This window comes from Ranitomeya variabilis, chromosome 4 (genome assembly GCF_051348905.1).
Source record: "Ranitomeya variabilis isolate aRanVar5 chromosome 4, aRanVar5.hap1, whole genome shotgun sequence".
Taxonomy (NCBI): Eukaryota; Metazoa; Chordata; class Amphibia; order Anura; family Dendrobatidae; genus Ranitomeya; species Ranitomeya variabilis.
This window is the reverse complement of record NC_135235.1, coordinates 767827849-767852876: the sequence shown is the minus strand read 5'-3', so window position 1 is coordinate 767852876 and position 25028 is coordinate 767827849. Positions and strand designations below refer to the sequence as shown.

General features: G+C 42.0%; 1 protein-coding gene across 1 annotated transcript; it reads right to left on the bottom strand.

Moving 5' to 3' along the window:
• Nucleotides 1-5148: 5148 nt before the first annotated feature.
• Nucleotides 5149-25012, bottom strand: LOC143766928 (uncharacterized). Its single transcript, XM_077254936.1, has 6 exons — nt 24839-25012; nt 24631-24754; nt 24450-24547; nt 23019-23109; nt 16998-18182; nt 5149-8326 (listed from the first exon to the last, which is right to left on the bottom strand). The coding sequence occupies exons 1-6, from the start codon at nt 24860-24862 to the stop codon at nt 7293-7295; spliced, it is 2556 nt and encodes an 851-aa protein (XP_077111051.1). The 5' UTR covers nt 24863-25012; the 3' UTR covers nt 5149-7292.
• Nucleotides 25013-25028: the final 16 nt, after the last annotated feature.

Sequence of the window (25028 nt, the reverse complement as noted above, 5' to 3'; positions counted from 1 at the left end):
TTAAGTTCAAGGCGGCGCCTGAATCCACAAACGCCATGACAGAAAATGATGACAATGAGCAGATCAAGGACACAGATAACAGAAATTTAGGTTGTACAGTACTGATGGTAAATGACCTAGCGATCCTCTTTTTACGCTTAGGGCAGACTGAAATGACATGAGAAGCATCACAATAAAAACACAACCTATTCTGACGTCTGAATCCTTGTTGTTTTTCTGTTCTAGACAGAATCCTATCACACTGCATTGGCTCAGGCATCTGCTCCGAGGACAACGCCACAGTGCGCACAGCTCTGCGCTCCCGCAAGCGCCGATCAATCTGAATGGCCAGAGACATAGAATCACTCAGACCGACAGGCGTGGGAAACCCCACCGTAACATCTTTAACGGATTCAGAAAGACCCTTTCTGAAAATTGCCGCCAAAGCATCATCATTCCATTTCGTCAACACAGACCATTTTCTAAATTTCTGACAATACAATTCTGCCGCTTCTTGACCCTGAGACAGGGCCAACAAGGTTTTCTCAGCTTGATCCACAGAATTTGGTTCATCATATAATAATCCTAAAGCTTGAAAAAAGGCGTCTATATTAAGCAAGGCCGGATTCCCAGATTCCAGGGAAAATGCCCAATCCTGAGGATCGCCACGCAGCAGGTAGATGACAATTTTAACCTGCTGAATGGAACCACCAGAGGATCGAGGTCTCAGAGCAAAAAACAGTTTACAGTTGTTTCTAAAACTCAAAAATTTGGACCTGTCCCCAAAAAACAAATCAGGAGTAGGAATCTTAGGCTCTAAAACCGGAGTCTGAACAATATAATCCGAAATACCCTGTACCCTAGCAGCAAGCTTGTCTACACGAGAAGCCAATCCCTGAACATCTATGCTACCACCAGGCTCCTCAGCCACCCAGAGAAAAAGAGGAAAGGAAAGACAAAGCAGGCTGCAGAAAAAAAAATGGCTCAACACCTTTTTTCCCTTCTTCTGAGATGCATTTAACACATTGTTGGCCAGTTGTACTGTTATGATCTGGTGACCTTGAAGCCGCATGGACTTTCTCTGGAGTAGGTGGAACCTATACTGACCGCAATCCCTAAACTGACACCGCAACTAGAAGTAGCCGTGGGGTGTACCTAACACATCCTAGACACCTCGACACAGCCGGAGGACTAAATACCCCTATAGATGGAAATGGGAATTCTATCTTGCCTCAGAGCAGACCCCCAAAGGATAGGCAGCTCCCCACAAATATTGACTGTGAGTATCAGAGGAAAAACACACACAGGCAGAAAACAGGATTTAGCAAAAGAAGCCACTCTAGCTAAATAGAAAAGGATAGGACAGAATACTAAGCGGTCAGTATTAAAACCCTAAAAATATCCACAGCAGATAATCCAAAATTCCACAATCTAACTAAAGACATGGAATGTATATCTGCATCTCCAGAGAATCCAACTTGACTGAATAAATCCAAACACAGTCAAAGCTGGACTAAGAAAAACAATGAATAGCACTGAATTGTAAAGCACACGGCATGTGTGCTGCAGAAACAAAACCAGACACTTATCTTTGCTGATTTTTGCAGCAGGGCAGGAGGAACCAGACAGAGATGCAAACCCTCCAAGAACAATGGACAACTGGCAATGACTAATGAATCCTGCACACCTAAATAGCCCAGTCAGAGCTGCAATCAGCAGAAACACCTGCCCAGGACTGCAACTCAGGGACAACTGCATTACCACCAACAACCACCGGAGGGAACCCAAGAGCAGAATTCACAACACCTTCCCATCCCCTGAGCAGGCAGCGTGGATAGCAGGGTTGATCAAAGGAAAGGAGAGAGGAGGTCCAGGCGGAACTGCGCCAGGAGGTGGCACAATGGCTGGACGGCAGACCCATGGGGTCCTGGCATATACTCACTGGTCTTGAGGGTATGGCTTTATCCGTGAGGCCTACACAAACGACAAGGTGTACGTGAACACAAGTTCCATTATATTCCAGAGGCCCGTGAGGGAAGATTAGGTCACCTTTTTCAAAGAGGATGGACTTTGCTGTCGCAGTCACTCTGATATCCCCAGAGGACAACCCGGAACTGTATGGGCGCCGGGAGTGGGCACAATCGTCCTCATCTTCTCGGCGTATGGAATGGCCGAGCTCTGCTCCTCCCTTGCTATTGAGGCGGGGGATATGACACCTGCGACGGCGAAGGAGCCACCATCACCTGCGGGAGCACGGGCACGGAGCCCGATGTGGAACAATGATTAAAACTTTTTTTTTTAAAGGAGAGTTGTGCTTGTTGCACCTATGGATGAGAATGGGACTGTTCTGGGTCCCTGTGGGTACAGGAGCCCTGTAGCACTGGAGTTGAATGCAGTGTGGCTGGTACAGTCAGTTGGAACGTTCACGTTGAACATTGTTTTCCCCTCCCCAAGTTCTGTTGCACCTCTCATGCTGGATTTCAGGAATTTAACCCGAAGGGGGTTACGTGCCCTTGGACTGAAAACGGACTGTATGTAGTTGCTGCAAAAGACTGTTTTAGTTTGCCATGTGTAACCTGAGTTTTATTGCTAGAAAAAAAAAGAGCGGCCTGCATTTGTTACAGGGCTGTACTCAGTGCAAAGGAGGGAGGAGGAAGGAGTACACCAGGAGGATATGGACTGTAGCTAATGGGACTGTGGTGAGTTCTAATGTGAACTGTGTACGTGCTCGGGTCCAGGAAATAAAAGGGATCGGAGCCAATTGAACTTGTGTTAACTGGATGACCCAAGGATCCTGCCGGATCACGGAGAACTGTAGCTAAGTGCCTGCCCAAGGCATATTGCTGGCCAAAAGGCCAGAGGTGAATGTTAAAAAAAACAAAACACAAAAAAAAAATCGGACTCTTATGAGGAGCAAAAGGACTTTAGTGTGGTTAACTAAATTTAAAAAAGTGTGTTTTACATTAAAGTTATGTTACACAGACACTGTATGGTCGGGGATGACCATATTTTAGGAGGGAGGAGTGTAAGGGGTGACAGGCCGTCATATGCCCCCCTTTGGACAGTTTTGACAGTGAATGTGTGTGGTTGCTGAAAATGTATTCCTTTAATGTTGTTATGAAGATATAGGGACTGTGTAGGACTTAGATAGTAGGGGGAACATAGTAAAATAGAATAGGGAATTAGTTAGACCAATAGGATTAGTCTCGTTAAGAGGGGCTAATGTAGAGTAGTTCTGGGAAGCTTCCTGGAGTTATTCAGAGAAAGTGTGAGCCGGGAGCAAGGACAGGACAGTCGTGTCAAGGGGGAATGTTTAAGTCAAGGAGCCTAGCAGTCCACCGCCTAAGAGCTGAGTCACACGGTAGTGGAGGAATATCTGGGCAGCATAAGAATGGTAGCAGCTAACTTCATGGGAACTACCCTTAAAGTCCAAGCCTATGGCCTGGTAAAGAATGGAAGAGCCATTCTTCAACTTTACCTTAGGATAGGGAAGCGGGCGGGGAATTCCTGAAGTGGGTTAGTCTGACCAGTCAGGAAGCTGCAGGACCGGCGTATCCGGTGGATATTCCACGAGGAGAAAGGGACAGTACAGGGAACAGAATGGTGATATTCTGTGAAGAATCTTGTGCTGTTTCTGTGACTAAATTGGACGAGCTGAGTAAAATTGTTTTGTTGAAGATATACCTGGACTCTGACGGTCATTGTGTGATGTTAAAAGGAACCCTGGCAATGTGGAATGGACCCTGAGTTACAAGTGAGTGGACTGCAATATGTTAATGGGACGGAGGGCCAGAGTGCACTGAAACTGCCACCGTTAGCCACAACTACTACTGGCCTCTCCTCCGTTTCATGAGCACTATCCGTCTTTCACGAATAGCACTCCTACCTATGTCTATTAGGCCATTCACATGTTCGATTTTTTACTCCGACCGAGTGGTCCAAGGAAAATATCGGAAACAGGCCAATTTTGATCCAAGCATTGGATCAAAATCAGCAATGCAGCTCAATGGGTTAGTGAAAAAAAATTGGACTGCTCTCGGATGATATCCGAGTGCAGTCTGATTTTCTCGGACTGTCAGAACTGAGAAGGTAAAGAACTTCTTTAATAAAATATCTCCATGTACAAGAAAATCGCATTACACTCATGCCACACTTTGATCAAACTGTGATTAAACTCTGAGCAGAATAATTTTCTCGTAAACTTTTTAACATCTACAAACATGGTGTGTCCTAAAAAGATACTCCACATATCTCAGGTGCTTGGACCCCAATAAATACCCACTAGATGAATGTTAGCCCCATGCATTATCATATATTAGATGACTGTCCATTTTGGATTTTAGCTGCGCCCGCCAACCATCTATGTGCATGACAGTGCTTCCCAAATACTATACAATGCTCCAGAATACTCTGTGCAGATTCCAATCAAGCTTTCTGTCAGAGATGCTCTGCGAATGTTACCCGACATATGCCACCTACAGGTTCCCATTCTTCTACTCAATTTTTAAAGGGAGAGATTCCATGGGCAGCATGAATCAGACACGGAATACGCTATTGCAGCTGTGTATGTTTTCATAAATCAGACTTTTATTGTTTTACAAATTAGAGTAGACATACAATTAAAGAATCATGAAACACAACAAAAACTTGACAATTCTTAAGTTTGCTTAACCCCTTCCCGACATGAACTGCATTTCTGCCAGCGGCAGTACTAGTACGGCGGCACGATTGCTCAGTCTCACGGTGAGCACTGCAGCGATCGCGTGCGGGTGTCAGCTGTATGTGACAGTGCTAACGCCGATCGTGGGCATTTAACCCTTCTGATGCCGCTGTCAGTAGTGACAGCAACATAGAGAACAATCGCGCAGGGAGAGGTCTGACTGCTCTCTCCCACCGGACCAACGCGATGCGATCGCTTTGTTCCGGCGGTCTCCATGGAGACCCCACGCTCCAAGATGGCCGCAGGGTCCTTCCGGGTCCTGCAGGGAGGTGGCTTGCGAGCGCCTGCAGAGAACAGGACTTGGAAAGCCTCCTTCACTGCCTGTCAGATTGCTGATCTGACATTGTGCTATGCATATGCAAAGTGTCAGATCAGCGATCTGACATGATATGTCCCAACCTGGGACAATGTTATACAGTTAAAAAAAAAAAAAAAATTAGAATGTGTATAAATATTTTTTTTTAAAATCCCCAAATAAAGAAAAAAAATATTTTCCAATAAATCCATTTATTTAAGTATATAAAAAAACAATAAAAGTACACATACTTGGTATTGCCACATCCATAACGACCCGACCTATAAAACTGTCCCACTAGTTAACCCCTTCAGTGAACACCGTCAAAAAAATAGATACAGAACGATGCAAAAAACAATGCTTTATCATACCGCTGAACAAAAAGTGCAATAAAACGCGATAAGACGGATGTAAATAAAAATGGGACCACTGAAAACGTCATCTTGTCCCGCAAAAAACAAGCCCCCATACAGCATCATCAGCGAAAAATAAAAAGTTATAGCTCTCAATAAAGCGACAAAAAATAAAATTTTTTCTATAAAAGTTTTTGTGTAAAAGCGCCAAAACATGAAAAAATATAAATGAGGTATCGCTGTAATCATACTGACCCGAAGAATAAAACTGCTTTATCAATTTTACCACACGCGGAATGGTATAAAAAAAAATTATAAAGAAAAAAAAAGCAATTCCAGAATTGCTGTTTTTTGCTCATTCTGCCTCCCAAAAATCGGAATAAAAAGAGATAAAAAAAGTCATGTGCCCGAAAATGGTACTAATAAAAATGTCAACTCATCCCCCAAAAAATAAGATCTCACATGACTTTGGGCCAAAATTTGGAAAAATTATAGCTCTCAAAATGTGGTGATGCAAAAACTATTTTTGCAATAAAAAGCATCTTTTAGTGTGTGAGAGCTGCCAAACATAAAAACCCGCTATAAATAGTAAATCAAACCCCCCCTTCATCACCCCCTTAATTAGGAAAAAATAATAAAATAAAAAAAGGAATTTGATTTCAATTTTCCCATTAGGGTTAGGGCTACAGTTAGGGTTATGGTTATGGTGATTAGGGGGTGTTAGGGTTAGGTTTGTGGCTAGGGTTGGGATTAGGGGTGTGGTTAGGGCTATGGTTAGGGTTGGGATTAGGGGTGTGTTGGGGTTAAGGTTGGAGTTAGAATAGGGGGGTTTCTACTGTTTAGGCACATCAGGGGCTCTCCTAATGCCACATGGCGTCCTCTCAATTCCAGCCAATTCTGCATTGAAAACTCAAACGGCGCTCCTTCCCTTCCGAGCTGTGCCGTGCGCCCAAACAGTGGTTTACCCCCATATATGGGGTATCAGCGCACTACAGAGAAATTGCACAACTTTTGGGGTCCAATTTCTCTTATTACCCTTGGGAAAATGAAAAAGATTGGATCTGAAAAATGTTTTTTATGAAAAAGTTAAATTTTTTTTTTTTTTTTTAAACATTCCAAAAATTACTGTGAAGCGCCTGAAGGGTTAATAAACTTCTTGAATGTGGTTTTGAGCACCTTGAGGGGTGCGGTTTTTAGAATGGTGTCACTTTTGGGTATTTTCTATCTTATAGACCCTCAAAGTGACTTCAAATGTGATGTGGTCCCTAAAAAAAATGTAAAAATGAGAAATCGCTGGTTAACTTATAACCCTTATAACTTCCTAACAAAAAGAAAACTTGGTTCCAAAATTTTGCTGATGTAAAGTAGACATGTGGGAAATGTTACTTTTCAAGTATTTTGTGTGACATCTCTCTGATTTAAGGGCAAAAAAATTGTTTAAAAATTGCAAAATTTTCGCCATATTTCAGTTTTTTTCATAAATAAAAACAAATCACATCGAAGAAACTTTACCACTAACATGAAGTACAATATGACACAAGAAAACAATGTCAGAATCACCGGGATCCATAGAAGCGTACCGCATAAAGGGATAGTGGTCAGAATTGTAAAAATTGGCCAGGTCATGAACATGCAAACCACCCTTGGGGATTAAGGGGCTAAAAGTCTCCTGATGAGTCTCCTTTAATGAGGACGATGAAACCCATAGAAATAAGAGGCTTGGAGAGTGAGTGTGTATACGTCACTTCGCCCTATATACTGAAATGTGGTGTATTTGTTTTTTCAATTAGTCACCTACTGACTAACCTTCAGAGGGTGAATTATGGGTATAGTTTTACATTTGGAACTAATAAAGTTTAGTTTCATCCTTTTATCACAAAACATGAGGAATGACAAAAGACAACCCATTTAAGAAGATCCAATTTTGGTTAAACCTGTTCCAACATTATAAACATAAAAAAGGCTTCTCCCCTATGTGATGTCTCTGATGTTTATTAACAGATGATTTCCAAGTAAAATATTTCCCACATTTTGAACAGGAATAAGGCTTCTCACCTGTGTGAGTTCTCTGGTGACTAACAAGATGCCATTTCTGGTAAAATGATTTGCCACATTCTGAACAAGAAAAAGGCTTCTCCCCTGTGTGAGCTCTTTGGTGGTTAACAAGATGACTTTTCTGGTTAAAACATTTCCCACATTCTGAACAGGAAAAACGCTTGTCCCCTATGTGAGCTCTCTGGTGGTTAACAAAATCTGATTTATGTGCAAAACATTTTCCACATTCTGTACAGGAAAAAGGCTTCTCCCCTGTGTGAGCTTTCTGGTGGTTAACAAGATGTGATTTCTGGTAAAAACATTTCTCACATTCTGAACAGGAAAAAGGCTTCTCCCCTGTGTGACGTCTATGGTGCCTAACCAAATCTGATTTTTGGATAAAACATTTCCCACATTCTGAACAGGAAAAGAGCTTCTCCCCTGTGTGAGTTCTCTGGTGGTTTACAAAATCTGATTTACGTACAAAACATTTCCCACATTCTGAACAGGAAAAAGGCTTCTCCCCTGTGTGAGTTTTATGGTGACTAACAAGATGTGATTTCTGGTAAAACCATTTCCCACATTCTGAACAGGAAAAAGGCTTCTCTCCAGTGTGGATTCTCTGGTGCCTAACACAAGCTGATTTAATGTTAAACCATTTCCCACATTCTGAACAGGAAAAAGGCTTCTCTCCAGTGTGGATTCTCTGGTGCCTAACACAAGCTGATTTAATGTTAAAACATTTCCCACATTCTGAACAGGAAAAAGGCTTCTCTCCTGTGTGAGTTATTTGGTGTGTAACAAGACTCCCTTTCTGGTTAAAACATTTCCCACATTCTGAACATGAAAAAGGCTTCTCCCCTGTGTGGATTCTCTGGTGCTTAACAAAAGCTGATTTCTTGTTAAAACATTTCCCACATTCTGAACATGAAAATGACTTCTTTGCTTTAGGAGCAGTTTGTTTTTTAATGCCTCTTTTGTGACTTTGATTTTCCTTAGTAGTCGGTAATGAATCAGAAGATGGGATCTGTTTCATAGGATCAGATGACAGATCTTTGCTGTGAATTGATGATGATATATCTGAAGTAACAGCAATCACTTCAGTTGTATCTTGTAGGATCTCAAGATCATCAGATTTAAAAATTGAAGATGTCAGCTGTCCCTCTGATCTCCTGGTACAGTCATCTGCTAAGATAAAAAACACTTTTTTTTAAATAAAATATCCTTGAGTTTTATATTTTTGAACATTTCTACTTAAACTGTCCATAAAAATGGCAAGCTATGTAAAAAACTTTATTTACCAAGACAATGACAGTTCACAGTCTAATAGAAAACCTTGTTGGATGAGCCAGTAGAGTGTGGTGTTCAACTGTTTCTTCATGCTCCCTCTCAAATATCAAATAAAAAGAAACCAATCAATGTTATGTAGGCCAAAATAATTCCCATCTCACAAAAAAACAAGTCCCCACTCAGGTCCATCATCTGTCAATGGAAAAACAGAGGCTCCCACACTATTAGTGGCTCAAAGGCTGTTGAAAAGTAACAGTTTCTATAAACCAATCCAGCAAAATCCGCTCTCACTTCTGAGTCTTGCAGTGTGCTCAAACAACATTTAGGATCCCTGTATTTACCAATATCATAGTGAGAAGAATCCAGTTAATTTGCTGTGTGTGTCTCCTGGAGCACAATCTGGGCACTATGTGCTGGGTAATAAAATGGCAAATGTGTAATTTTCACTCTCCATCATCCACTTAATTTCTGGAAAGTGGCTGTGGAGTCAAAATATTCATTCCTCCTACACACGTGGTCAAAATTGTTGGTACCCCTCGTTTAATGACAGAAAAACCCACAATGGTCACAGAAATAACTTGAATTTGACAAAAGTAATAATAAATAAAAAAAATCTATGAAAATGAACAAATGAAAGTCAGACATTGGTTTTCAACCATGTTTCTACAGAATTACAAAAAAATAAATAAACATCATGAAATAGGCCTGGACAGGAATGATGGAATCCTTAACTTATTATTTTGCTGCACAACCTTTTGAGGCAATCACTGCAATCAGACGATTCCTGTAACTGTCAGTGAGACTTCTGCACCTCTCGACAGGTATTTTGGCAACTCCTCAAGAGCAAACTGCTCCAGTTGTCTCGTGTCTGAAGGTTGCCTTTTCCAGACGGCATGTTTCAGCTCCTTCCAAAGATGCTCAATAGGATTTAGATCAACAAAACATCCTTAGGACAATAAATGTCAAAGGATAAAGGAGTGGAGCTAGAAAAATGATTTTTATTAAAAAATATATATATTTTTATTAGATCAAACAAGCATGATAAATACATGGATAAAAATAGTAAGAATGGTTCAGAAGGAAAATATAATAAAGCGACAAGTGCAAAAAAATGTATTACATAAAAAAGTGTTGTGTGTGATCTTAATCCTGATAAAGTGCATACCAAAAGTGAGGTGACAATATTAATGGAGATGTTAATACAAGTTGTTCGTACTGCACTGCAGGGGTTTGCTTTGCACAGACTAGGATGCATGTATGATCTAAAGATGCCATTCTGGTAATAGAATTATAATATTGCACTTCCATCTTGATCTTTGCTAATAATCACCTACCTGCTATAATTTATACACTATTTATTAAAGATTTGTAATTTGTTCTTAGTGTTTACAACATTGTAGTACCTATTGTTTTAGCAAGGTCACTTACATTTTGCTGTCTAGTAATTAGCGTGATCCGAATCTCAGATACAAAGTGATCTAAAAGTAACTATTGTGAGTCCTAAAGTCCCTCTTTTCTTTCTGAACCCTTCTTACTATTTGTACCCATTTATTTATCATGTTTGGTGATCTAATAAAAATAAAATAGGATTTTTCTATAAAAACCATTCTTCCGGCTCCAGTCCTTTATCCTTTGAGGTTTATTGTCCTCAGGATGTTTTGTTGATGTCACTGTGAGTTGTGACTGGGCACTAACTAATAGGATTACCACTTTAAATAGGACCAAGTTTTATATTAATATTATCGGAAAACTGCTATCTTAGCAGTGGGGCCGCACAGAATGGACCAAGACCAGGGAACGCTCCTGGCTAGCTAAAGCTACGGATGTGTGTAAGAAGGGGGCAGGATCTGGCACCGGCCACACTTCAATCACCAGCCAAGAGATCCTAATATAAAAATGCTTTACATAAAAAAACTAAACTTCGGTGGATGAAAACGGCACTGGAAAATTATTGGGACCAGAAAATCAGTCCACGGGGACTAAGAATACAAGTTTATCCGACTTCTGATCTTGAAGATGAAAATGTAACTCAAAGGTGGATTAAGGCAGCGAATACATGCTCCTTGGAATTTATCCACATAATTACTGAAAATAATACTGCGTCATTGGCCAAAACTGAGGAGGAGTTACAGGATCTCCACAATAAGGTACAACCAGAAAAGACAGCAGGATCTTTTCAAGAGACCACAACCAACTGGAGAAAGACATGGAAAGATGGGAAAGACAGTAAGTCCAACAAATATCAACGTGACAGTTCAGATTTTGCCAGCGGTAAGATTTTCCACTGGCAAATAAAGAAACGTTCCATTAAAAGGACCCTCTCCAGGACCTCATCCATTCAATCCATATCTTCTGTGAGTGAATGTGACAGTCACATCACAACCTGAAAAGGCTCCTCGAACGAGGCAATTGGGGAAAAGGAATCAGCATCTCACATCCTCAAATAAAGATCGGTGCGAGGACCATGTAAGGGTAATTTATCACATCATGAATGGACAACCACACAGATGACCGTGCTGCAGAAAGGGCCAACGTTCCCCCCTTCATCTCGCCTACATTCATTCACGATAATTAAGCATTTACATCTATTTTTGAGAAAATTGATTTAAAAGAAATTGCATTATAAATCTGATCAATTGGGTCGTTTTCCTACAAGGGAGGAACAGGAGGCCCTTGCTAACATTTCAATATTTATTGGATGAACAAGTCTCTGAGGTGAGTCATTTCCCCACACATCTAATTAATAAATCCAAAACATTTCCTCATTTGTCTTTGGTCTCAGCAGTTGATGTTTTTACCAAAATGGTCTCTGAGGATAAAGCATCCCTACCATCCAGACCACATGAGACGTCTAATCTAACACCAGAAGACAGAAAGGCTTTGATGGATATGGAAAAATGGGATGTTGTTGTGGTGTTTTGCTGGATGTTAATTTTTTTGTATAAGCCTCACAATATTATAGGCATTATCAACAATAATATCAACACTATATATATATATATTACAGCCATCAGTCACGCACAGTTCAGAGATATATCATGGCACCGGTGTGATGGGTTTATGTAGATTATCACAATCCTCCTGGAAGTTAGTCGGTTTTAATACAAATTGAAAAGTCCGGATAAAGGGAAACTGTTATTGTCCAGAAATTCACACTTGGCCTCACTGCACATTTAATGTTGTCCATCATAAAAGTGAAGTTTGGCCAGAAAGACTGGACCTGGTCTTGTAGGGACCATATGATCACATTCAGCAGCACAGAAGGGAGAGAAGGGAGATTCATCCGATAAGATCTCAGGGTTCTAGGAAGCCAACAGCATCATTACCCTCCACTTTCTCTTACAGGCCCATCATCATATTTTTCTTCAAGTGATTTTCTATCTTGTCAGCACATTCTACGTACGCTGTCATTTGGCTTTATAGTTCACAGATCTGGGCAGGTAACAGCGTCTCCTAAACCCAGGGGGTAGGTGGATCTACCAGGTTGTAAGTTCTATAGAAAAGGGCTTTCAATGCCCAAAGTCATTAGAACAGTTTTGGGTGGAGGAGAATGTTGTGGTCTAGAGGCAAAATGGTGATCATGGTAATACGGCCGGACTACACCACCGATAAAGCAGCCACAGCCGGTGATGAGAAGAATCTGTGACTTCTCTGCATTTAGTGGTCACTACTCACCTGGGTAGTCATATGTAGGAATCTCCTCTTCACACCACTCATCACCCCTAACATATGTCTCTGTAGTATTAATATGGGTCAGATCTTCACCCTGAAACAAATATTATAAAAGTCACCGACAGATGGAGAAGTCCCATCTATGATCAGCTCTAATCCTGCCATCTCCACCGTTCTCATTACACAAGTATAAAACATAATACTGGTGGATGAAACAAGACTGAGCACAAGACCTTCACCGGCGTCTATGGATCACCCCCAAGGGTGATCACGGAGAACTGTAGCTAAGTGCCTGCCCAAGGCATATTGCTGGCCAAAAGGCCAGAGGTGAATGTTAAAAAAAACAAAACACAAAAAAAAAATCGGACTCTTATGAGGAGCAAAAGGACTTTAGTGTGGTTAACTAAATTTAAAAAAGTGTGTTTTACATTAAAGTTATGTTACACAGACACTGTATGGTCGGGGATGACCATATTTTAGGAGGGAGGAGTGTAAGGGGTGACAGGCCGTCATATGCCCCCCTTTGGACAGTTTTGACACTGAATGTGTGTGGTTGCTGAAAATGTATTCCTTTAATGTTGTTATGAAGATATAGGGACTGTGTAGGACTTAGATAGTAGGGGGAACATAGTAAAATAGAATAGGGAATTAGTTAGACCAATAGGATTAGTCTCGTTAAGAGGGGCTAATGTAGAGTAGTTCTGGGAAGCTTCCTGGAGTTATTCAGAGAAAGTGTGAGCCGGGAGCAAGGACAGGACAGTCGTGTCAAGGGGGAATGTTTAAGTCAAGGAGCCTAGCAGTCCACCGCCTAAGAGCTGAGTCACACGGTAGTGGAGGAATATCTGGGCAGCATAAGAATGGTAGCAGCTAACTTCATGGGAACTACCCTTAAAGTCCAAGCCTATGGCCTGGTAAAGAATGGAAGAGCCATTCTTCAACTTTACCTTAGGATAGGGAAGCGGGCGGGGAATTCCTGAAGTGGGTTAGTCTGACCAGTCAGGAAGCTGCAGGACCGGCGTATCCGGTGGATATTCCTCGAGGAGAAAGGGACAGTACAGGGAACAGAATGGTGATATTCTGTGAAGAATCTTGTGCTGTTTCTGTGACTAAATTGGACGAGCTGAGTAAAATTGTTTTGTTGAAGATATACCTGGACTCTGACGGTCATTGTGTGATGTTAAAAGGAACCCTGGCAATGTGGAATGGACCCTGAGTTACAAGTGAGTGGACTGCAATATGTTAATGGGACGGAGGGCCAGAGTGCACTGAAACTGCCACCGTTAGCCACAACTACTACTGGCCTCTCCTCCGTTTCATGAGCACTATCCGTCTTTCACGAATAGCACTCCTACCTATGTCTATTAGGCCATTCACATGTTCGAGTGCAGTCTGATTTTCTCGGACTGTCAGAACTGAGAAGGTAAAGAACTTCTTTAATAAAATATCTCCATGTACAAGAAAATCGCATTACACTCATGCCACACTTTGATCAAACTGTGATTAAACTCTGAGCAGAATAATTTTCTCGGAAACTTTTTAACATCTACAAACATGGTGTGTCCTAAAAAGATACTCCACATATCTCAGGTGCTTGAACCCCAATAAATACCCACTAGATGAATGTTAGCCCCATGCATTATCATATATTAGATGACTGTCCATTTTGGATTTTAGCTGCGCCCGCCAACCATCTATGTGCATGACAGTGCTTCCCAAATACTATACAATGCTCCAGAATACTCTGTGCAGATTCCAATCAAGCTTTCTGTCAGAGATGCTCTGCGAATGTTACCCGACATATGCCACCTACAGGTTCCCATTCTTCTACTCAATTTTTAAAGGGAGAGATTCCATGGGCAGCATGAATCAGACACGGAATACGCTATTGCAGCTGTGTATGTTTTCATAAATCAGACTTTTATTGTTTTACAAATTAGAGTAGACATACAATTAAAGAATCATGAAACACAACAAAAACTTGACAATTCTTAAGTTTGCTTAACCCCTTCCCGACATGAACTGCATTTCTGCCAGCGGCAGTACTAGTACGGCGGCACGATTGCTCAGTCTCACGGTGAGCACTGCAGCGATCGCGTGCGGGTGTCAGCTGTATGTGACAGTGCTAACGCCGATCGTGGGCATTTAACCCTTCTGATGCCGCTGTCAGTAGTGACAGCAACATAGAGAACAATCGCGCAGGGAGAGGTCTGACTGCTCTCTCCCACCGGACCAACGCGATGCGATCGCTTTGTTCCGGCGGTCTCCATGGAGACCCCACGCTCCAAGATGGCCGCAGGGTCCTTCCGGGTCCTGCAGGGAGGTGGCTTGCGAGCGCCTGCAGAGAACAGGACTTGGAAAGCCTCCTTCACTGCCTGTCAGATTGCTGATCTGACATTGTGCTATGCATATGCAAAGTGTCAGATCAGCGATCTGACATGATATGTCCCAACCTGGGACAATGTTATACAGTTAAAAAAAAAAAAAAAATTAGAATGTGTATAAATATTTTTTTTAAAAATCCCCAAATAAAGAAAAAAAATATTTTCCAATAAATCCATTTATTTAAGTATATAAAAAAACAATAAAAGTACACATACTTGGTATTGCCACATCCATAACGACCCGACCTATAAAACTGTCCCACTAGTTAACCCCTTCAGTGAACACCGTCAAAAAAATAGATACAGAACGATGCAAAAAACAATGCTTTATCATACCGCTGAACAAAAAGTGCAATAAAACGCGATAAGACGGATGTAAATAAAAATGGGACCACTGAAAACGTCATCTTGTCCCGCAAAAAACAAGCCCCCATACAGCATCATCAGCGAAAAATAAAAAGTTATAGCTCTCAATAAAGCGACAAAAAATAAATTTTTTTCTATAAAAGTTTTTGTGTAAAAGCGCCAAAACATGAAAAAATATAAATGAGGTATCGCTGTAATCATACTGACCCGAAGAATAAAACTGCTTTATCAATTTTACCACACGCGGAATGGTATAAAAAAAAATTATAAAAGAAAAAAAAAGCAATTCCAGAATTGCTGTTTTTTGCTCATTCTGCCTCCCAAAAATCGGAATAAAAAGAGATAAAAAAAGTCATGTGCCCGAAAATGGTACTAATAAAAATGTCAACTCATCCCCCAAAAAATAAGATCTCACATGACTTTGGGCCAAAATTTGGAAAAATTATAGCTCTCAAAATGTGGTGATGCAAAAACTATTTTTGCAATAAAAAGCATCTTTTAGTGTGTGAGAGCTGCCAAACATAAAAACCCGCTATAAATAGTAAATCAAACCCCCCCCTTCATCACCCCCTTAATTAGGAAAAAATAATAAAATAAAAAAAGGAATTTGATTTCCATTTTCCCATTAGGGTTAGGGCTACAGTTAGGGTTATGGTTATGGTGATTAGGGGGTGTTAGGGTTAGGTTTGTGGCTAGGGTTGGGATTAGGGGTGTGGTTAGGGCTATGGTTAGGGTTGGGATTAGGGGTGTGTTGGGGTTAAGGTTGGAGTTAGAATAGGGGGGTTTCTACTGTTTAGGCACATCAGGGGCTTTCCTAATGCCACATGGCGTCCTCTCAATTCCAGCCAATTCTGCATTGAAAACTCAAACGGCGCTCCTTCCCTTCCGAGCTGTGCCGTGCGCCCAAACAGTGGTTTACCCCCATATATGGGGTATCAGCGCACTACAGAGAAATTGCACAACTTTTGGGGTCCAATTTCTCTTATTACCCTTGGGAAAATGAAAACGATTGGATCTGAAAAATGTTTTTTATGAAAAAGTTAAATTTTTTTTTTTTTTTTTAAACATTCCAAAAATTACTGTGAAGCGCCTGAAGGGTTAATAAACTTCTTGAATGTGGTTTTGAGCACCTTGAGGGGTGCGGTTTTTAGAATGGTGTCACTTTTGGGTATTTTCTATCTTATAGACCCTCAAAGTGACTTCAAATGTGATGTGGTCCCTAAAAAAAATGTAAAAATGAGAAATCGCTGGTTAACTTATAACCCTTATAACTTCCTAACAAAAAGAAAACTTGGTTCCAAAATTTTGCTGATGTAAAGTAGACATGTGGGAAATGTTACTTTTCAAGTATTTTGTGTGACATCTCTCTGATTTAAGGGCAAAAAAATTGTTTAAAAATTGCAAAATTTTCGCCATATTTCAGTTTTTGTCATAAATAAAAACAAATCACATCGAAGAAACTTTACCACTAACATGAAGTACAATATGACACAAGAAAACAATGTCAGAATCACCGGGATCCATAGAAGCGTACCGCATAAAGGGATAGTGGTCAGAATTGTAAAAATTGGCCAGGTCATGAACATGCAAACCACCCTTGGGGATTAAGGGGCTAAAAGTCTCCTGATGAGTCTCCTTTAATGAGGACGATGAAACCCATAGAAATAAGAGGCTTGGAGAGTGAGTGTGTATACGTCACTTCGCCCTATATACTGAAATGTGGTGTATTTGTTTTTTCAATTAGTCACCTACTGACTAACCTTCAGAGGGTGAATTATGGGTATAGTTTTACATTTGGAACTAATAAAGTTTAGTTTCATCCTTTTATCACAAAACATGAGGAATGACAAAAGACAACCCATTTAAGAAGATCCAATTTTGGTTAAACCTGTTCCAACATTATAAACATAAAAAAGGCTTCTCCCCTATGTGATGTCTCTGATGTTTATTAACAGATGATTTCCAAGTAAAATATTTCCCACATTTTGAACAGGAATAAGGCTTCTCACCTGTGTGAGTTCTCTGGTGACTAACAAGATGCCATTTCTGGTAAAATGATTTGCCACATTCTGAACAAGAAAAAGGCTTCTCCCCTGTGTGAGCTCTTTGGTGGTTAACAAGATGACTTTTCTGGTTAAAACATTTCCCACATTCTGAACAGGAAAAACGCTTGTCCCCTATGTGAGCTCTCTGGTGGTTAACAAAATCTGATTTATGTGCAAAACATTTTCCACATTCTGTACAGGAAAAAGGCTTCTCCCCTGTGTGAGCTTTCTGGTGGTTAACAAGATGTGATTTCTGGTAAAAACATTTCTCACATTCTGAACAGGAAAAAGGCTTCTCCCCTGTGTGACGTCTATGGTGCCTAACCAAATCTGATTTTTGGATAAAACATTTCCCACATTCTGAACAGGAAAAGAGCTTCTCCCCTGTGTGAGTTCTCTGGTGGTTTACAAAATCTGATTTACGTACAAAACATTTCCCACATTCTGAACAGGAAAAAGGCTTCTCCCCTGTGTGAGTTTTATGGTGACTAACAAGATGTGATTTCTGGTAAAACCATTTCCCACATTCTGAACAGGAAAAAGGCTTCTCTCCAGTGTGGATTCTCTGGTGCCTAACACAAGCTGATTTAATGTTAAAACATTTCCCACATTCTGAACAGGAAAAAGGCTTCTCTCCTGTGTGAGTTATTTGGTGTGTAACAAGACTCCCTTTCTGGTTAAAACATTTCCCACATTCTGAACATGAAAAAGGCTTCTCCCCTGTGTGGATTCTCTGGTGCTTAACAAAAGCTGATTTCTTGTTAAAACATTTCCCACATTCTGAACATGAAAATGACTTCTTTGCTTTAGGAGCAGTTTGTTTTTTAATGCCTCTTTTGTGACTTTGATTTTCCTTAGTAGTCGGTAATGAATCAGAAGATGGGATCTGTTTCATAGGATCAGATGACAGATCTTTGCTGTGAATTGATGATGATATATCTGAAGTAACAGCAATCACTTCAGTTGTATCTTGTAGGATCTCAAGATCATCAGATTTAAAAATTGAAGATGTCAGCTGTCCCTCTGATCTCCTGGTACAGTCATCTGCTAAGATAAAAAACACTTTTTTTTAAATAAAATATCCTTGAGTTTTATATTTTTGAACATTTCTACTTAAACTGTCCATAAAAATGGCAAGCTATGTAAAAAACTTTATTTACCAAGACAATGACAGTTCACAGTCTAATAGAAAACCTTGTTGGATGAGCCAGTAGAGTGTGGTGTTCAACTGTTTCTTCATGCTCCCTCTCAAATATCAAATAAAAAGAAACCAATCAATGTTATGTAGGCCAAAATAATTCCCATCTCACAAAAAAACAAGTCCCCACTCAGGTCCATCATCTGTCAATGGAAAAACAGAGGCTCCCACACTATTAGTGGCTCAAAGGCTGTTGAAAAGTAACAGTTTCTATAAACCAATCCAGCAAAATCCGCTCTCACTTCTGAGTCTTGCAGTGTGCTCAAACAACATTTACGATCCCTGTATTTACCAATATCATAGTGAGAAGAATCCAGTTAATTTGCTGTGTGTGTCTCCTGGAGCACAGTCTGGGCACTATGTGCTGGGTAATAAAATGGCAAATGTGTAATTTTCACTCTCCATCATCCACTTAATTTCTGGAAAGTGGCTGTGGAGTCAAAATATTCATTCCTCCTACACACGTGGTCAAAATTGTTGGTACCCCTCGTTTAATGACAGAAAAACCCACAATGGTCACAGAAATAACTTGAATTTGACAAAAGTAATAATAAATAAAAAAAATCTATGAAAATGAACAAATGAAAGTCAGACATTGGTTTTCAACCATGTTTCTACAGAATTACAAAAAAATAAATAAACATCATGAAATAGGCCTGGACAGGAATGATGGAATCCTTAACTTATTATTTTGCTGCACAACCTTTTGAGGCAATCACTGCAATCAGACGATTCCTGTAACTGTCAGTGAGACTTCTGCACCTCTCGACAGGTATTTTGGCAACTCCTCAAGAGCAAACTGCTCCAGTTGTCTCGTGTCTGAAGGTTGCCTTTTCCAGACGGCATGTTTCAGCTCCTTCCAAAGATGCTCAATAGGATTTAGATCAACAAAACATCCTTAGGACAATAAATGTCAAAGGATAAAGGAGTGGAGCTAGAAAAATGATTTTTATTAAAAAATATATATATTTTTATTAGATCAAACAAGCATGATAAATACATGGATAAAAATAGTAAGAATGGTTCAGAAGGAAAATATAATAAAGCGACAAGTGCAAAAAAATGTATTACCGTATTTTACGCTTTGTAAGACGCACTTTATTTCCCCCAAATTTGGGGGGGAAATGTGGGTGCGTCTAACAAAGCGGATATACCGCTTACCATTGCAGGCTGGGATGAGGGGGTGTCTGCCGCCGCTACCGCCCGCCGCCGCTGTCGCCCGCCGCCGCTGTCGCCCGCCGCCGCTGCCGGGGATGTCCGCTGCTGCCCCGGGTGATGCTGGAGGCTCCGGTGCTGCGGGGGGCTCTGGCGACATTTTGTGAAAGAGCAGAGCCCCCCCGGCAGTTCGTCCATGCATTCCAGTATGACTAACTCCGGGAAAATGGCCGCCGGAATCTCGGGAGATGAGATTTCAGCACTGAGATCTCATCTCTCGAGATTCCGGCGGCCATTTTCCCGGAGTCAGTCATATAGGAACGCATGGACGAACTGCTGGGGGCTCTGGTCTTTCACAAAATGTCGCCAGAGCCCCCCGCAGCACCAGAGACAGCCCTGGAGACAGCCCTGCAGCACCAGAGCCAGCCCTGCAGCGCCAGAGCCAGCCCTGCAGCGCCAGAGCCAGCCCTGCAGCCCCAGAGCCCCCTGCAGCACCAGAGCCCCCTGCAGCACCAGAGCCCCCTGCAGCACCAGAGCCCCCTGCAGCACCAGAGCCCCCTGCAGCACCAGAGCCAGCCCTGCAGCGCCAGAGCCAGCCCTGCAGCCCCAGAGCCCCCTGCAGCACCAGAGCCCCCTGCAGCACCAGAGCCCCCTGCAGCACCAGAGCCCCCTGCAGCACCAGAGCCAGCCCTGCAGCACCCCTCATCCCAGCCTGCAGCACAGCAGCCCCCATGCAGCACCGAAGCCCCCCTGCAGACCCCATCATCCCAGCCTGCAGCAATGCTCCACTCCTGCCTCCAGCAACGACCCTGGGACCCTGATCCACCGCAGCCACAACCCCTGGTAAGTAATAAGACGCATGGATTATAAGACGCCCCACCAATTTATTAAAAAAAGTTTTTTCCTATTTTTCTCCTCAAAATTTGGGGTGCGTCTTATAATCCGGAGCGTCTTACAAAGCGAAAAATACGGTACATAAAAAAGTGTTGTGTGTGATCTTAATCCTGATAAAGTGCATACCAAAAGTGAGGTGACAATATTAATGGAGATATTAATACAAGTTGTTCGTATTGCACTGCAGGGGTTTGCTTTGCACAGACTAGGATGCATGTATGATCTAAAGATGCCATTCTGGTAATAGAATTATAATATTGCACTTCCATCTTGATCTTTGCTAATAATCACCTACCTGCTATAATTTATACACTATTTATTAAAGATTTGTAATTTGTTCTTAGTGTTTACAACATTGTAGTACCTATTGTTTTAGCAAGGTCACTTACATTTTGCTGTCTAGTAATTAGCGTGATCCGAATCTCAGATACAAAGTGATCTAAAAGTAACTATTGTGAGTCCTAAAGTCCCTCTTTTCTTTCTGAACCCTTCTTACTATTTGTACCCATTTATTTATCATGTTTGGTGATCTAATAAAAATAAAATAGGATTTTTCTATAAAAACCATTCTTCCGGCTCCAGTCCTTTATCCTTTGAGGTTTATTGTCCTCAGGATGTTTTGTTGATGTCACTGTGAGTTGTGACTGGGCACTAACTAATAGGATTACCACGTTAAATAGGACCAAGTTTTATATTAATATTATCGGAAAACTGCTATCTTAGCAGTGGGGCCGCACAGAATGGACCAAGACCAGGGAACGCTCCTGGCTAGCTAAAGCTACGGATGTGTGTAAGAAGGGGGCAGGATCTGGCACCGGCCACACTTCAATCACCAGCCAAGAGATCCGAATATAAAAATGCTTTACATAAAAAAACTAAACTTCGGTGGATGAAAACGGCACTGGAAAATTATTGGGACCAGAAAATCAGTCCACGGGGACTAAGAATACAAGTTTATCCGACTTCTGATCTTGAAGATGAAAATGTAACTCAAAGGTGGATTAAGGCAGCGAATACATGCTCCTTGGAATTTATCCACATAATTACTGAAAATAATACTGCGTCATTGGCCAAAACTGAGGAGGAGTTACAGGATCTCCACAATAAGGTACAACCAGAAAAGACAGCAGGATCTTTTCAAGAGACCACAACCAACTGGAGAAAGACATGGAAAGATGGGAAAGACAGTAAGTCCAACAAATATCAACGTGACAGTTCAGATTTTGCCAGCGGTAAGATTTTCCACTGGCAAATAAAGAAACGTTCCATTAAAAGGACCCTCTCCAGGACCTCATCCATTCAATCCATATCTTCTGTGAGTGAATGTGACAGTCACATCACAACCTGAAAAGGCTCCTCGAACGAGGCAATTTGGGAAAAGGAATCAGCATCTCACATCCTCAAACAAAGATCGGTGCGAGGACCATGTAAGGGTAATTTATCACATCATGAATGGACAACCACACAGATGACCGTGCTGCAGAAAGGGCCAACGTTCTCCCCTTCATCTCGCCTACATTCATTCACGATAATTAAGCATTTACATCTATTTTTGAGAAAATTGATTTAAAAGAAATTGCATTATAAATCTGATCAATTGGGTCGTTTTCCTACAAGGGAGGAACAGGAGGCCCTTGCTAACATTTCAATATTTATTGGATGAACAAGTCTCTGAGGTGAGTCATTTCCCCACACATCTAATTAATAAATCCAAAACATTTCCTCATTTGTCTTTGGTCTCAGCAGTTGATGTTTTTACCAAAATGGTCTCTGAGGATAAAGCATCCCTACCATCCAGACCACATGAGACGTCTAATCTAACACCAGAAGACAGAAAGGCTTTGATGGATATGGAAAAATGGGATGTTGTTGTGGTGTTTTGCTGGATGTTAATTTTTTTGTATAAGCCTCACAATATTATAGGCATTATCAACAATAATATCAACACTATATATATATATATTACAGCCATCAGTCACGCACAGCTCAGAGATATATCATGGCAACGGTGTGATGGGTTTATGTAGATTATCACAATCCTCCTGGAAGTTAGTCGGTTTTAATACAAATTGAAAAGTCAGGATAAAGGGAAACTGTTATTGTCCAGAAATTCACACTTGGCCTCACTGCACATTTAATGTTGTCGATCATAAAAGTGAAGTTTGGCCAGAAAGACTGGACCTGGTCTTGTAGGGACCATATGATCACATTCAGCAGCACAGAAGGGAGAGAAGGGAGATTCATCCGATAAGATCTCAGGGTTCTAGGAAGCAAACAGCATCATTACCCTCCGCTTTCTCTTACAGGCCCATCATCATATTTTTCTTCAAGTGATTTTCTATCTTGTCAGCACATTCTACGTACGCTGTCATTTGGCTTTATAGTTCACAGATCTGGGCAGGTAACAGCGTCTCCTAAACCCAGGGGGTAGGTGGATCTACCAGGTTGTAAGTTCTATAGAAAAGGGCTCTCAATGCCCAAAGTCATTAGAACAGTTTTGGGTGGAGGAGAATGTTGTGGTCTAGAGGTAAAATGGTGATCATGGTAATACGGCCGGACTACACCACCGATAAAGCAGCCACAGCCGGTGATGAGAAGAATCTGTGACTTCTCTGCATTTAGTGGTCACTACTCACCTGGGTAGTCATATGTAGGAATCTCCTCTTTACACCACTCATCACCCCTAACATATGTCTCTGTAGTATTAATATGGGTCAGATCTTCACCCTGAAACAAATATTATAAAAGTCACCGACAGATGGAGAAGTCACATCTATGATCAGCTCTAATCCTGCCATCTCCACCGTTCTCATTACACAAGTATAAAACATATAATACTGGTGGATAAAACAAGACTGAGCACAAGACCTTCACCGGCGTCTATGGATCACCCCCAAGGGGCAAAGGGGTACTCGGTATCAGGTCTGTCGGTTCGCAAGGGGAATGTCACTGTGGCGACCCGGACCGTGGCCCACGGGTGTCCGTATAAATGGGGAAAGGTCTTTAAAGGGGAAAAGAGTTTATGTTCGTGACACCACCTGTGGTATTCGGTCAGGGTGACTGACGCTGCTATAAGGGGTCCGCTGGGGTGATGTTATGGCAGCTAGATGTTATACCTTCCCACAGGTGAAGTGTTTCCCCAGGGCTTCCCGGTATGTGGCTGGAAGATGGTGGACGATGCATTAAAGAACGAGGACACTGGTTTGCAGTCTTTTACCTGGTTTACTGAAAACTTCAGGGGTCCGCAGTCCAGAGCACCAGATCACAGGGCAGGCAGAGTCCAGCCGGTTTGGAGGCCAGTCCAGAGTCCCCTTATCCAGGTAGAAATCAGTAGCCTTCCCTTGCGCTGTAATGGTGTAGTCCCTTACTGCATTAGCTTCAAATAAGGTCCTCACAGATGTAATGTCTCTCTCTGTCCCCCGTGGTCGGATAGGATAAAACCTGTATGACTGGTGGCTTGAGGCGTTTTACAGGGACTCTAGCATGCCCCGGCCTCTGAGGGGTGCCATCATGCCTCCTGGGTGTGGGTCGGACAAGTAACGTGGAATTAGTTGTCCTGCCGGTCTCTGGAGTAAAGCATAGAGGTCCGTACTCCCTCGGTATTCCGGCTACCGGGATTCTGCGCCTCAGAAGGAGACAGCCTGTGCAGGGCTGGTCCCCTTCTGGTATCCAATCCTTTGCTATGACTTCCTTCATGCTCACTACAATACAGTCCTCCTTCAAATTGTCTCCTTCTGGGAGCTGCAGCTCTAAGGGCATGCACAGCTCCGTGGACCTTCTGTCCTCCTCAGACCACTGTATGGAACTTTCTAACTTTCCCTCCAGACTACCAGTTACATATCTATATGTGGGGAGTGGCCTAATCAATAGCAAAAGCCCCCCCTGGTGGTCTGGAGTGTGAAGTGTGTTGCATGGTTGTGATATCTGGATGCAGTTATCCTTCTTTGCCTCCAAACGTAATATCACTCTCCCCGAGAGGAAAGCGACATTACTGCGACGACCAGGACCCTGGGGCGCCGCATCTACACATCATAGAGGAGATCTCCTAACACCTTCTCTCCATCTACCTGATGATCCTGAGGAGCATTGGGATCTTCTTGGTTACAGTCCTGTGGAAGAAGAGGACGGGGACATCTCTCTGGTGTTGTCCTCTTACTGGATAGATCTGGAGGAAACACATACAGGGAGTGAATTCATTCTTTACATACAGATAATTATAGGCCGTGTGTATGTAGTCCTGTCTATTACCTGGAGATGTGAGGGGCTGGGGAACCTCCATTATGGCGTTCTTGTACAGATCTCTGTGTCCTTCTAAATACTCCCACTCCTCCATGGAGAAATAGACAGCGACATCCTGACACCTTATAGGAACCTGACACATACAATGATACCGTCATCCCCCCCGATCCCTTCATAGTGTTACTGTATAATGTCCCAGCATTCCCAGCAGTGTCACCTCTCCAGTCAGCAGCTCAATCATCTTGTAGATGAGTTCTAGGATCTTCTGGTCATTGATGTCCTCATGGATCAGGGGGTGAGGTGGAGGCCCCGTGATTGGGCTCAGGGGTCTTCCCCATCCCTCAGACACAGGGTCCTGACAGTGATCACTAGAGATCTTCTTCACCACTGTGTAATCCTGGTAATGG